This window comes from Leucoraja erinacea, chromosome 6 (assembly GCF_028641065.1).
Source record: "Leucoraja erinacea ecotype New England chromosome 6, Leri_hhj_1, whole genome shotgun sequence".
NCBI classification, from domain to species: domain Eukaryota; kingdom Metazoa; phylum Chordata; class Chondrichthyes; order Rajiformes; family Rajidae; genus Leucoraja; species Leucoraja erinaceus.
In genome coordinates, this window is record NC_073382.1 from 6,615,347 (window position 1) to 6,630,700 (window position 15,354).

General features: G+C 46.5%; 1 protein-coding gene across 5 annotated transcripts in view; it reads left to right on the forward strand.

Moving 5' to 3' along the window:
- Window positions 1-15,354, forward strand: part of atp10a (ATPase phospholipid transporting 10A) — a 448,633-nt gene that overhangs the window by 395,733 nt on the left and 37,546 nt on the right. For all 5 annotated transcript variants that reach the window (XM_055636515.1, XM_055636513.1, XM_055636517.1 and 2 more), the window contains one exon: window positions 12,386-12,570. In XM_055636515.1, coding sequence (XP_055492490.1) covers window positions 12,386-12,570 — 185 coding nt within the window. The remainder of the gene's footprint in view (window positions 1-12,385; window positions 12,571-15,354) is intronic.

Here is a 15,354-nt window from a genome sequence, read left to right on the forward strand (position 1 = left end):
CCTCAAAAGCAGGAATGTTCTTCCTCAAATTAGCTCTACTGATCTACCGCTATACCACCATGCTGCCCTGTATTATGTATTATGAAGTAATGGACCTCTTTTATTTTTCAGTTTTACAAGCATGAATGCTTGGGCAACTAGTTTTCTTAATTCAGTGTATGTTAGTGTAAAATAAGAATACTTATATGGTGGTGAATCTGTGGAATTCATTGCCACAGAAGGCTGTGGAGGCCAAGTCAATGGATATTTTTAAGGCAGAGATGGGTGGATTCCTGATAAGCATGGGTTTCAGGGGTTATGGGGAGAAGGCAGGAGAATGGGGTTGAGAGGGAAAGAGATCAGCCAAGGCGGAGAAGACTTGATGGGCCGAATGGCCTAATTCTGCTCACGTCAGTCATACATTTATGAATATAAATACATCAACACTTAGACTGTACAGGCATATTTGTTCAGGAAGGAACTGGTTTAAACCGAAGATAGGCACAAAAAGCTGGAGTAACTCCGCAGGACATGCAGCATCTCTGGAGAGAAGGAGTGGGTGATGTTTCATGTCCAGAACCTTCTTCAGACTGAAAGTCATGGGACAGGGAAACGAGAGATCTGGAACAATGAATGAATGATATGCAAAAAAGTAACGATGATACAGGCCATTGTTAGCTGTTATATTGGGTGAGATAGAGAAGCTGGTGCAACTTGTGTGGGGGAGGGATGGAGAGAGAGGGAATGCACTGTTTATGAAATTAGAGAAATCTAATTCATACCACTGGGCTGTAAGCTGCCCAAGCGAAATATGAGATGCTGTTCCTTCCTTCAATTTGTGTTTAGCCTCACACTGACAATAGAGGAGGCCTTGGACAGAAAGGTCTGTGTGGGAATGGGAAGGAGAATAGTAAGATTAAACGAGAACTTACCAGTTTGAAGTTTGATCTGTATTTTATGAGGAGTTACGATGAGGGTTTACGTGAAGAAGCCCGTCCCAGGACGCGTTGCGGCATACTTCAAAGCAGCGGTGTGGAATCACAGATAGACACAAGTATTTGAAGTAACATAGTAAAGAATAAAGAGACATCAATTATCAGTTTGATCCATGTAATGAGGGTGGGAGCGGAGGGCACGTAAACCCTCATCGTAACTCCTCATAAAATACAGATCAAACTTCAAACTGGTAAGTTCTCATTTAATCTTACTATTTTACTTCGGAGTCACGTGAGTGATTCCGTGAAGATTTCAAAGCTCTGTGATTTCAAGCCGTGTAACAGTTACACTACACTCACTGCCGAAGTCTTTGAGGGAGGAAGTGTGTATCGTAACCAACCAATGATTCTGTTATAGAAACCCCAATGGTATTTTTACAATAGACACTGAAGAAATTTAAATGCTCCCTTTGGCTAATTTGAATATTTGCAGATTGGAATCTTCCCTGCAAATGAAAAAACAGGTTTTGTCAACAGTTTATAATAAATTATTTCTCTGAACGTTTTACCCCCACTATTCTGCTGGAGCCAGGATGTGGTTTATAGGTACGTCCATTCTTTTGCCGTTGACGTGGAAGCTTCTCCTGTGGGATGACAACTTTGACATGTTAGTTTTATCCCAGGAGCTTTAACCTGCTTGAGCCATTTCACAAAAAAGGCTTGTTACCCGACCACAAGGTTTTTTGTGACCAACCCACAAGGCTTTTCATCTCCCTCGCATAATTAGGTTGTGTCTATGTAAGGTAAAAAAGGGTCTTGGTACATTACCGTGTTTTCTGGCAGGTAAGCCCGGGTTTTATGACTGGATAAGGTATTCCTGGTCTGGTTTGACCATTCCCTGGACAAATGATAGATATCTGGTCTGAAGCTGTGAGCATGGTGTCCAGTTGAAATAGGAGTAGTGACTGGACCCTCTGTGCTGCTCAGTGTGCCTTCAACATATGTTTTTAGTGCATAGAATTACAGACCAGTTAGCCTAACATCGGTAGTGGGGAAACTGCTAGAGTCAGTTATTAAAGATGGGATAGCAGCACATTTAGAAAGTGGTGAAATCATTGGACAAAGTCAGCATGGATTTACGAAAGGTAAATCATGTCTGACGAATCTTATAGAATTTTTCGAGGATGTAACTAGTAGTGTGGATAGGGGAGAACCAGTGGATGTGGTGTATCTGGACTTCCAGAAGGCTTTCGACAAGGTCCCACATAAGAGATTAGTATACAAACTTAAAGCACATGGCATTGGGGTTCAGTATTGATGTGGATAGAGAACTGGCTGGCAAACAGGAAGCAAAGAGTAGGAGTAAACGGGTCCTTTTCACAATGGCAGGCAGTGACTAGTGGGGTACCGCAAGGCTCAGTACTGGGACCCCAGCTATTTACAATATATATTAATGATCTGGATGAGGGAATTGAAGGCAATATCTCCTAGTTTGCGGATGACACTAAGCTGGGGGGCAGTGTTAGGTGTGAGGAGGATGCTAGGAGACTGCAAGGTGACTTGGATAGGCTGGGTGAGTGGGCAAATGTTTGGCAGATGCAGTTTAATGTGGATAAATGTGAGGTTATCCATTTTGGTGGCAAAAACGGGAAAGCAGATTATTATCTAAACGGTGGCCGATTGGGAAAGGGGGAGATGCAGCGAGACCTGGGTGTCATGGTACACCAGTCATTGAAGGTAGGCATGCAGGTGCAGCAGGCAGTAAAGAAAGCGAATGGCATGTTGGCTTTCATAGCAAGAGGATTTGAGTATAGGAGCAGGGAGGTTCTACTGCAGTTGTATAGGGTCTTGGTGAGACCACACCTGGAGTATTGCGTGCAGTTTTTGTCTCCAAAATCTGAGGAAGGACATTATTGCCATAGAGGGAGTGCAGAGAAGGTTCACCAGACTGATTCCTGGGATGTCAGGACTGTCTTATGAAGAAAGACTGGATAGACTTGGTTTATACTCTCTAGAGTTTAGGAGATTGAGAGGGGATCTTATAGAAACTTACAAAATTCTTAAGGGGTTGGACAGGCTAGATGCAGGAAGATTGTTCCCGATGTTGGGGAAGTCCAGGACAAGGGGTCACAGCTTAAGGATAAGGGGGAAATCCTTTAAAACCGAGATGAGGAGAAACTTTTTTCACACAGAGAGTGGTGAATCTCTGGAACTCTCTGCCACAGAGGGTAGTTGAGGCCAGTTCATTGGCTATATTTAAGAGGGAGTTAGATGTGGCCCTTGTGGCCAAGGGGATCAGAGGGTATGGAGAAAAGGCACGTACGGGATACTGAGTTGGATGATCAGCCATGATCATATTAAATGGCGGTGCAGGCTCGAAGGGCCGAATGGCCTACTCCTGCACCTAATTTCTATGTTTCTATGTTTCTATAGAAGGTTCAGGTTTAGGGCTCTGGCTGGTGAGTATCCCCTGAAGTATGGTTAACCATTGTGACATCCCACATATGGGTGTACTTGGTCTAGGGTTTTAGAATTTTAATACCCTTCAAATTTACCACCAGCCAGTGACCCCATACCTGTTGTCCTGAAGCTGTTTTGAAAAAGAACAGTCAGGGCAATTCTAGCTGTGTTGATGGTACTGTAGCCGAATCCTTCATCGTGATGACGGTTTTCCAGGAATTCCAGTTTGTAGTACCTGTATCGGATGAGTAGGTTTTCCCTGTATCCTTGCAGCACTTCTCTTGATGCTGGACAAGTGTTGTAGTCCAGTGAATGTTCAAAAGGATGCTGACGTGGTGTTGATTGTTCAGAATAACAATCCCAGTCCCAGAGGCTTGCGCAGAATCTGCAGCTCAGGAGCTTATTTTCTCATGGCACAGTTGATTTGTGCCCGGCTCCGATTGTTAATAATCCTGGGTACTGGAAAAACACCATCCAAGTTCCAACAATCATGTCATAGCGTAAGTTCTGAAACAGAATCCTTTTGTACTGTGCGTTGTTCTCGATTTGTGAGGCAGAAGGGAAAAAATACATAGAATTAATTTCACCAATGCAACGTGAACGCATTTGTCTATCAATATTATAAATATATTGTTGAATGACAACATGACCTATAGGTCAGAAAAGTTAATATATATAGCTTACAAGCTTTCCGCTGGAACTATCTGTCCCAAAGAAAAACCATTTTTTATATATATGAGGATTCCACTGCCCCAGGGTCTGGTTTCCCCCGCGACATACATAGGACATCCCCGAACCCCTGGTGATATAGCATTGATGCAAATAATCGATATCAGATTTACATTCCATTTTAATTGTCATTGTCAGTGTGCAGTACAGAGACAATGAAATGCATTAATATCTGTTGCATCGTATAGCTTGATAGTTTTGTTAAACTTTATATGAAAACATCTAATTGATGTTGTCCTTAATTTTATGTGACCTGGTGTCTGTCACTGTATTTTGCTTACCAGGCAGGTAAGTTGTTGATAGTCCAATACCTCTATGGATATACCATTGCCAAATTGTTTTGACCAACTTGTCATATGATACCGACTTTATGCTGCCATATGGTTAATATAGGCCACCTCCATAGTGTAGTCTTATTTATACCCATACATGCAAGTGCTTAAACTCATAAATTTCACCCGAGCATTTTTTTTTTAGATACTTAATGCCCAGTATAAGTGGTAACCCCACCACTGTCTTTCTGATATTATTTCAGTGGGTAACTTCATGAGATGCTCAATGACAACCTATATGTTGTTTTTGATACTAACATCTGAATCATGTAGACAGAAAATGGTACCATTTTCCCCCAATTACTCTGTTATTTGTCGAGTAGTTGGTAGTTTGACCATTAATTTGTTCCTTGTTTGTGCCAATTCAACTATGTTGTCTCTTGGCAACATTAAAGTTACGTGTACTGAATTAATATGAAAGCCAAGATAGTCCAAGAAAGCGCTCTATTTGCTGGTAGGAACCAGACCCACCTACCTCCATGGTTATTGGCGGGGTTGTGGTTTTCCCTTTTTCAATGTTCTTCCCTGTCGACGTGCTGGCGATGTTGGGGGGAGGCGCATTTTCCAGGGGGTCCGCTGCGGGCCCTGACCTAAAAAAGGTCTCTGGGGATAGTGCGGCCCCAAGCTTTGACCAGTCGCATATTCGGGACGCCGACTGGTAGATACAGTGGTGTGCTGCCGCCTGGGTGGAATGAAAAGCTTTGGTATGTTCGTCGCCGGTACTGCCCTCATGAGGCTAAAGGTCTTGGACGCCTCATCCATCTCTTTTAGCTGTTTATTCAGGTCCTTCCCAAATAAGAAAGAGTCGGTCTCGACTGTTGGAACTTTGCATAACCCTGCAAACTTTGGATTGAGGGCCGGCCTGATGTTCTCTCTTCGTAGATTATTTAGCTCGTATTGGGTTGTGCACATTAGTGCAAGGACATCTTGTTGGTGAGTGGTCATCTCTTCTGTCTCGACACCCCGCGCATAGGCTGTTATTGCCGCCGTGAGGAGGCGAAGTATGCGCTGAAGCTTGACTTCCTGTGCCCGAATTGGTCCCCCCACATTGCCCCAGATTTGAGGATTGAGGCTCTTTACTTTAAGAGCCTCAGAATTGTCCGGGGCTGTGTGCTCCTCAAGCACTTGGGCGAGCACCTTCTCCTGAAGTGGTTTGTTGGAGAGATGGTTAATGCTGGCAGCCATCCTTGGCTCCAGCGGCGCTCCAACCTTTGGGGTAGCGACAAATCGGCTTACGACCCCCAGCAGCTCTTCCTGCACACCCTGCTCTCTTTCGGCTCCTTCCGCCTGCCCCATGCTCAGACCAGCCCTGCCCTGGTCACCGATGCTAACCTCCCATTCCTGGTCCGAGGTCGCAAAGGGAGGTGCCGGACTCAGCACCATGGAGGGGGCGCCTGTCCTGTCTGTCCGAGAGCGCTGCTGCTCTCGGTAGACCATCCCCTCCAATAGCTGCTGGATGCAGCTTAGGCGGCTGTCTCTCCCCCGCTTTGGGGTGGACATTTCCCCCTCCGACGAGTCGGAGATGACCGGCCGTATGGCTTCCTAGCCCCTTTCCCAGTCCGCCGTGCAGGCTATGGCGAGACTGGCTTGGCTCGGTCTCAGGGATAGCGAAAACGCTCTGCGAGCGACGCTGCCGCCGGTTGCTGCCCCGCTGGTATAGTTGGAGCGGGGCAGTACCTCTTTGCAAGTTTTACGTTGTGTTCCTGAACTCTGTAATAAAACACAACTGCAAACTTACCTTTGGAATGCCCAAGAGCCGCTCCTGCAGTTCAGGCGGCAGTCTCTCCCCCTCCTGGGTGGAGAGACTTCCCAGTCCGATGTTGGCTGTCTCTCTCCTCCACCGCCGGGTTTTACACACATCCAGCCCGCTGCTCAGGCGCTAGCGGGCTGGCTCGGTCCCGTGTCGGGTTTGTGGACCGCCCGCTAAGCGGTCCCACCCCCTGTTGCTGCCCAAAAAACGTCCTCTCGTCGGGCAGGTGCAGCATTTCCCTCCCAGCCCGCAGCTGATGCTGACGGGCTTGGTACAGAGTCGGGAGCGGCCCGCTGATTAGCGGTCCTCGCTCTCTCCGTTCTCGGGCTGCTGCACTCGGGCTGCAGCGCACTCACGGCAGCACTGCACAGTGGGTCCCCTTAACGGCTCCGCAAAAGTCGGAAGCCTCCTCCCGCCCGCCTGCCTGCCTCACCTGGACAGTCCTTGAGGGCGAGCGAGGACTGAGGGGAACCCCAGCGCAGTGCTAGCCCCGCGCCGATGTTGCCCCTGTGGACAGCTTACCGGCACCCGCACCATGGTCCGCCGGCGAGTCCTTGTTGCGTCTTCCTCCCCTCCCGACAACGGAAAAACTCCTCCCGGAGTCCAAGGGGCAGCTTGCATGCCCTGCAGGGAACAAGCAGACGCAAAGGCTGTAAAGTAAAGGTAAGTACTTACCTAAACTTTAGTTTTTCTCGTTTCTGCGGGAGCCCTGTCTCCCGCGCTGCCGCTTGGCCTGCTGAAACGTAATGCCGCAACGCGTCCTGGGACGGGCTTCTTCACGGAATCACTCACGTGACTCCGAAGTAAAATTAAAGTTTTTAGCAACCGGGAGATCAGATAGGTCCAGGCGGGCGGAGTGAAGGTGCTCAGCGAAACGATCGCTCTGCGGAATATTTGTAAAGTTGTCAATCGATACTGTTTTAATTTTTATATTGAAAAAACAAAGCTGTTGAACGGGCCTTTCCTTATAACCCTAAACTGATGAATGCTGTAAACAATTCGGTTGTAACACCGGTTGCCGGACACTTTAAAGGACCTGTCCCAGGAGCATGCGACTGCATGCGGCGAGCGTGACCTAACATGGTCGCTTGAGCCATAGGGCCTCGCGGTGCCGGTCCCACTTCGATCGCCGGAGTTCTGCGGGGCTGGTCCCGACATCGCGCGGGGGTCCGAAAAACTGACACTGTCCAAAAATTCCGCGCGGCAACGGCCTGTCGGCCCGCAGCCGCATTGAGGCTGTATGCAGCGCCTCAACGGGCGTACGCAGCGTCTCGACGCTGTGCGCAGCGCCTTGACACCTAGCGTGTGGCATTGCGCGATGACATCACCGTGCCGTTGCGTGATGACGTAACCGTCCGAGGCCGTGCAATGTCCAAATTCAGTCAGCTCGCCTCCTGCCCAGCTGATTGGTGAGTATGATGTCGGGACCAGCCCCGCACAACTCCAGACGACTCCGCGGTTGGAAGTGGGATCGGCCCTGCAAGGCCCTACGCCTCAAGCCACCACGTTCCGTCGTGCTGGACGCATACAATCGCATGCTGGTGGGACAGGCCCTTAACTCTCCTTCCCATTCCTGCACAGACCTTTCTGTCCTCAGTCTCTTCCATTGTCAGAGTGAGGCTAAATGCAAATTGGAGGAACAGCATCTCATATTTCGATTGGGCAGCTTACAGCAAAGGTCTTGCTCTGCTGTAGGATCTTTGGCTTACAGCCCAGTGGTATGAATATTGATTTATCTCACTTCAGGTAGCCCCGGCATTCCCTCTTTCTCTATCCCTCCCCCACAAAAGTCACACTAGCTTCTTGTTTTCCCCTACAAACAGCTTACAATGGCCTGCTTCCTTTGTCATTGTTACTTTTTTGCATATCTTTTATTTGTCTCCACATCGCCGTCTATATCCCTTGATTCCCTTATCCCTAACCAGTCTGGAGAAGGGTCTCGTCCCGAAACATCACCCATTCCTTCTCTCCAGAGATGTTGCCTGTCCCGCTGAGTTACTTCAGCTTTTTGTGCCTATCTTCAGTTGTAATTTCATTGGAATTGATCATTGAGTATAGGTGCAGGGAGTTGTACTGCAGTTGTCCAGGGTCTTGGTGAGACCACACCTGGAGTATTGCGTACAGTTTTGGTCTCCTAATCTGAGGAAAGACATTCTTGCCGTAGAGGGAGTACAGAGAAGGTTCACCAGACTGATTCCTGGGATGTCAGGACTTTCATATGAAGAAAGACTGGAGAGACTCGACTTGTACTCGCTAGAATTTAGAAAATTGAGGGGGGATCTTACAGAAACTTACAAAATTCTTAAGGAGTTGGACAGGCTAGATGCCGGAAGATTGTTCCCGATGTTGGGGAAGTCCAGAACAAGGGGTCACAGTTTAAGGATAAAGGGGAAATATTTTAGGACTGAGATGAGGAAAACATTTTTCACACAGTGGTGAATCTCTGGAATTCTCTGCCATAGAAGGTAGTTGAGGCCAGTTCATTGGCTAGATTTAAGAGGGAGTTAGATGTGGCCCTTGTGGCTAAAGGTGTGGAGAGAAGGCAGGTACAGGATACCGAGTTGGATGATCAGCCATGATCATATTGAATGGCGGTGCAGGCTCGAAGGGCCGAATGGCCTACTCCTGCACCTATTTTCTATGTTTCTATGTTTCTATTGCAGCTGGATAGAGGAAATATGTTTAATGATAAATATTTAATACACGTGCGTGTGTGTAAAAAATATGTTCTTGATCTAGCACTATCTATGGAAGGGATTGCCAGCAGCATTCTCTGCAAAATATCCCTTTGCTTCACCAGAGGAAGGTGTCTTCCTTTGCAGTAATCCATTTTAAAAGTAGTGTCACTTCAAATGGCTGTGTGATAAATCACATCTGCTGTGATAGTGAAGGTATGAAAGTTTGCATCGGCAATGGGATTTATGAATTCAGATGGGAGAACTCGACATTTGCAAGGTCGTATATTATCTTAGAAAAGCAGCTGATTGCTGTGAATGTGACCAAGGTCGGGAGTAAATCCAGGCTTTGGGAAGGCAGCTGAACCTTTCTCCTTGTACTTTACAATGTCATCCGGCCGATATGCGTCAATGCCACAAGGCAGCTGATCTTCTGTGCCGTGGTATATGTGTCAGGTGCCTCGCTTTACTTTTAGCTACGATATTTTTGGGGGGGTTTTCTAACCCACCGTATGTGGTCAGTTTACCACAAGTCACCTCTCCCAGTGTTTTGCACAAGATATCGTCTGTGGTCCTCTTCGTCCTAGTACGCTTTGTGTAAGTTCATAAGTCATATGAGCAGAATTAGGCCATTCAGCCCATCAAGCCGACTCCACCATTCAAGCATGGCTGACCTACCTTTCCCCCTCAATCCCATTCTCCTGCCTTCCCATAACCCTTGCCACCCATACGAATCAAAAAACTGTCAATCCCTGCCTTAGAAATACCCAATGACATGGCCTCCACAGCCGTCTGTGGCAATGAATTCCACAGATTTACAACCCTCTGACTAAAGAAATTCCTCCTCATCTCATTCCTCCTCTAAACGTGTGTCCTTTTAGTCTGAGGCTGTGCCCTCTGGTCCTAGCCTTTCCCACTAGTGGAAACATCCTCTCCATATCCACTCCATCCAGGCCTTGCACTATTCAGCAAGTTTCAATGGGGTCGCCCCTCATCTTACCAAACTCCAGCGAGTACAGGCCCAGTGCCGTCAAATGCTCATCATATGTTAACTCAATCATATAACCATATAACCATATAACAATTACAGCACGGAAACAGGCCATTTCGGCCCTACAAGTCCGTGCCGAACAATTTTTTTTAATTTTATTTTATTTATTTATTTTTTCCCCTTAGTTCCACCTGCCTGCACTCATACCATAACCCTCCATTCCCTTCTCATCCATATGCCTATCCAATTTATTTTTAAATGATACCAATGAACCTGCCTCCACCACTTCCACTGGAAGCTCATTCCACACCGCTACCACTCTCTGAGTAAAGAAGTTCCCCCTCATGTTACCCCTAAACTTCTGTCCCTTAATTCTGAAGTCATGTCCTCTTGTTTGAATCTTCCCTATTCTCAAAGGGAAAAGCTTGTCCACATCAACTCTGTAACTCCACACCATCCCGGGACCATACTTGTAAACCTCCTCCGACTCTCCCCAAACTGCTCACAATGCTCCAAATGCGGTATGACTAGTGCCTTATAAAGTCTCAGCATTACATCCCTGTTTTTATATTCTAGTCCTCTCAAAACTAACACTAACATTGCATTTGCCTTCGTTATAACTGATTCAACTTGCAAATTAACCTGTTGGGAATCCTGCATGGGAATCTCCTTGCACCTCCAACACTCCCAAATCCTGTAGGTCTCTGTCGGGCCTATTTACATTAGGAGGGATTCAAAGCCATGTAGCAAGCTCCTACTAATTCAGACTACGCCTTTGCTCCTTCCAAACACCCTCTGAGTATTAATTAAGAGTCTGCTCTGTAGTTCTTCAAATTAAAGAATGCTTCCATTCGATTGAGTGATTGAAAGATACAGCATGGAAACGGGCCCTTCAGCCCACCGAGTCCACACTGACCACCAATAACCCATTCACACGACTTCTATATTATCCCACTTTCTCATCCACTCCCTGCGCACCTGGGGGCAATTTGACAGAGGTCAATTAACCTACAAACCCGCACATCTTTGGCACAATAGACAATAGGTGCAGGAGGAGGCCATTCGGCCCTTCGAGCCAGCACCGCCATTCAATGTGATCATGACTGATCATCCCAGCTCCTGCCTTCTCCCCATATCCCCTGACTCCGCTATCTTTAAGAGCCCAATCTAGCTCTCTCTTGAAAGTATCCAGAGAACTGGCCTCCACCGCCCTCTGAGGCAGAGAATTCCACAGACTCACAACTCTCTGCGTGAAAAAGTGTTTCCTCATCTCCAATCTAAATTGCCGTTGGAGGAGACATACCACCCAGAGGAAACCCATACGTCTCAGAGAGAACGTGTAAACTCCACGCAGCCAGCTCCCGAGGTCAGGGTCAAACCCGTGTCTCCGGCCCTCTGAGGCTGCGCCACTGTGCATAAATAGTGCAGAATAATGCACGCGGCTACTGAATAAGAACAGCCGTTTTCTGAGATGCTTCACCACATTGGACAGTCTTGGCGGGGTAGTTTTCTTGTCTCTTGTTACCTCGTTTATTGCTGTGCAATGAGACAAGAGTGTTTCATTGTCAAATGTCCCAAACAGAAGAAGGACATTCTTACTTGCAGCAGCACCACACAATATGTAAACATGGTAGATAGACACAAAATGCTGGAGTAACTCAGCGGGGCAGGCAGCATCTCTGGAGAAAAGGAATGGGCGACCTTTCTGCTCAAGACCCTTCATCAGACTGAGAGTGAAAGAGGGGGAAACTAGAGGTATGGGAAGGTACAAAATAAAGCCAATGTGCTTACTATGTAAGACAGTACTCTGTTAACATTATAATAAACAACATACAATTCCATAAAGGTCTCGACTGAAATATAATCTATTCCTTCTCTCCAGAGATGCTGTCTGACCTGCTGATATTCCAGCTTTTTGTGTCTATCTTTGGTTTAAACTAGCATCTGCAGTTCCTTCCTGGGTATATATGTCTACATACATATATGTGCATATGTTGACACAAAGATGCTGCAGTAACTCAGCTGGAGTAAGGCAGCATCTCTGGAGAGAAGGAATGGGTGACGTTTCAGGTCGATACCCTACTTCAGTGATATATGCATATGTATATGCGTGTGTGTGTACACACACACACACACACACACACACACACACACACACACACACACACACACACACACACACACACACACACACACACACACACACACACACACACACACACACACACACAATAATAGTGCAAATAAACCAAAACTAATGCCCCAGACTCTTTCATTCATTTGTTCTATATCTCAAGTCGTCAACTATCTCTCTACATCACCGTCTATATCCCTTATTTCCCTTTCCCCAGACTCTAGTCTGAAGAAGGGTCTCAACCCGAAACGTCCCCCATTCCTTCTCTCCAGAGATGCTGCCTGTCCCACTGAGTTACTCCAGCATTTTGTGTTCATCCCCCAAGTCTACGCACTTCAGAGCTTGTTCGGAGGATGGTGTGAGTTTTTTTTCACTTCTGTATCATCTCTCATCTGTTCAGGAGCCACAGGCATCGAAGACCGCTTACAGGACGGTGTTCCCGAAACGATAGCTAACCTACGGAAAGCGGGTTTGCAAATATGGGTCCTCACCGGAGACAAACAGGAAACGGCCATCAACATCGCCTACTCTTGCAAGCTCCTCGCTCAAGATGAAGAGCTCCTCACCCTCAACGCTGAATCCCAGGTGAGTGAGCAAGATTCGCGCTGTCGACCAGAAGTTATGTTGTCAAGCCGGAAAGGGTACAGTGATGTTGCTGGGACTAGAGGGTCTGAGCTATGGGGAGAGGTTGAGTAGGCTGGAACTCTATTCCATAGAGGGTCATATTCCTCAGAATATGTGATTCTGTTCCATTCTGTTTGTAGTTTGTTTGGTTGTTTGTTTGTTTGTCTTTATGCACAAAGTCCGCGAGCATTGCCACTTTTCATTTCACTGCACATCTCGTATGTGTATGTGACGAATAAACTAGACTTGACGAGCGCAGGAGGATGAGGGGTGATCTGAGAGTGGTGTATAACATCATGAGAGGAATAGATCGGGTAGATGCAGAGTCTCTTGCCCAGAGTAGGTGAATCGAGGACCAAAGGACATAGGTGAAGGGGAAAAGATTTGACGGGTAACTTTTTCTTTCAATTGAAAACCAGAACATGAAAACGTGACAATATTCCTAATGCAATTTTAAAGGAAACATTGCACAGAGTTTAATTTTCTAATGTGCACAATTTGGCACGTTATAGTTTCTTCTTAAAGTGTCTCTTTTAAAGCAATAGTAGCATTTTCATGACAAGTTGGAAAAAAAAATGACATTGAGTAAGTTGTGAAAGTTGAATTAAAAACAGAAAATTCTGGGAATACCAGAAAGGCAGATAAGTAAGTAAATAAGTATAAGTATGTAAAATTATGAGAGGGATAGGGAGCATAGACGCTGAGAATCTTTCTTGCAGGGTTGAAATATCAAATACCAGAGGGCACAGCTTTAAGGTGAGAGGGGAAAAGTTTAAAGGAGATGTGCGGGCAAGTTTATTACACAGAGGGTGGTGGGTGTCTAGAACACATTGCTAGGGGTGGTGGTGGAGGCAGTTACGATAGTGGCGTTTAAGAGACTTTTGGATGGGCACGTTGATATGCAGGGAATTCACCAGTTCATAAGTGATTGGAGCAGAATTAGGCCATGCAGCCCATCAAGTCTTACTCCGCCTTTCAATCCTGACTGAACTATCTTTCCCTCTTAACCCCATTCTCCTGCCTTCTCCCCATAACCCGTGGCACCCAGAATGGAGAGATATGGATCATGTGGGGGCAGATAAGAGATGGTTTTTGGCATCATGTTCGGCATGGACATAGTGGGCTCTAGGGCCTGTTCCAATGAGTCAAGAGAGAGTCAAGAGTCAAGAGTCAATTTAATTGTCATTTGGACCACTTGAGGTCCAAACGAAATGCCGTTTCTGCAGCCATACATTACAAACAAATAGACCCCAGGCACAACATAATTTACATTTTACATAAACATCCATCACATCGCTGTGATGGAAGGCCAAAAAAACTTATCTCTCCACTGCACTCTCCCCCCCCCCCGATGTCAGAGTCAAAGTCAAAGCCCCTGACTGGCGATGGCGATTGTCCCGCGGCTATTAAAGCCACGCCGGGTGGTGCGAGGTCGCACACCGGGTCTTGGTGTTAGAGCCCCCGGCGTGCGCTCGCAGAGTCCGCGGCAATGCAGCACTATTTTATGTTCTGTGCAGAGAGAAACAGGTTCAAAGTCAGAGCATTCTATTATTTTTATTGCAACATTTTTTCCAGCTTTTGTGAACATTGAATAGTTGTGATATGTTTAATTTAACTCTCAGTTTCGTTTCATTGATGAGCCAGCATTGCAAATGAAAAACTGAAGAGTTTCATTTCATCCAAAAGCGAACTTACATTTGAGGCAGTTTGCAAATGCAAACGAAGCGAGAATAATCAGGGAACATCTGTTAGTTTCAGCAGATGTCAGATCAGTGCACTGCTTGGCAGCTTTTCCAAAGCCTTGCCAAATTTAACAGTGTGTAAGTAATTCCTGTGAGTGTTTTTCCAAAGAACTGCCTCTGATCCATAAAGTAGCATATATACAGGGTACACCACAGAAGGCTTTGACCTGTTTTAATATTGTGCCTTGGCATGCACATCAAAACACTTAGCAACTAATCATAAGACATAAGAGGGAACGCAAAAGAAGGTGAGAGAGATTGCTGTTGGCCTCGAGACTGGAAGCCAAAAAGTTACGGTATGGAGAGACAGTAAAACAAGCTGCTCAGCGGGTCAGGCAGCATCCATGGAGGGAGACAAAAATGCTGGGGAAACTCAGCGGGCGAGGCAGCATCTATGGAGTGGAGGAAATAGGCAACGTTTCGGGTCGAAACCCTTCTTCAGACTGAAGTCTGACTCTGAAGAAGGGTTTCGACCCGAAACGTTGCCTATTTCAATAGACAATAGACAGTAGGTGCAGGAGTAGGCCATTCGGCCCTTCGAGCCAGCACCGCCATTCAATGTGATCATGGCTGATCATCACCAATCAGTACCCCGTTCCTGCCTTCTCTCCATATACCCTGACTTTGCTATTTTTAAGAACCCTATCTAGCTCTCTCTTGAAAGCATCCACCACCCTCTGAGGCAGAGAATTCCACAGACTCACCACTCTCTGTGAGAAAAAGTGTTTCCTCGTCTCCGTTCTAAATGGCTTACTCCTTATTCTTAAACTATGGCAATTGGTTCTGGACTCCCCCAACATCGGGAACATGTTTCCTGCCTCTAGCGTATTCAAATCCTTAACAATCTTATATGTTTCAATGCGATTCCTCTCATCCTTCTAAACTCCAAAGTGTACAAGCCCAGCTGCTCCATTCTCTCACCATATGACAGTCCCGCCATCCCAGGAATTAACCTTGTAAACCTACGTTGCACTCCCTCAATAGCAAAAATGTCCTTCCACAA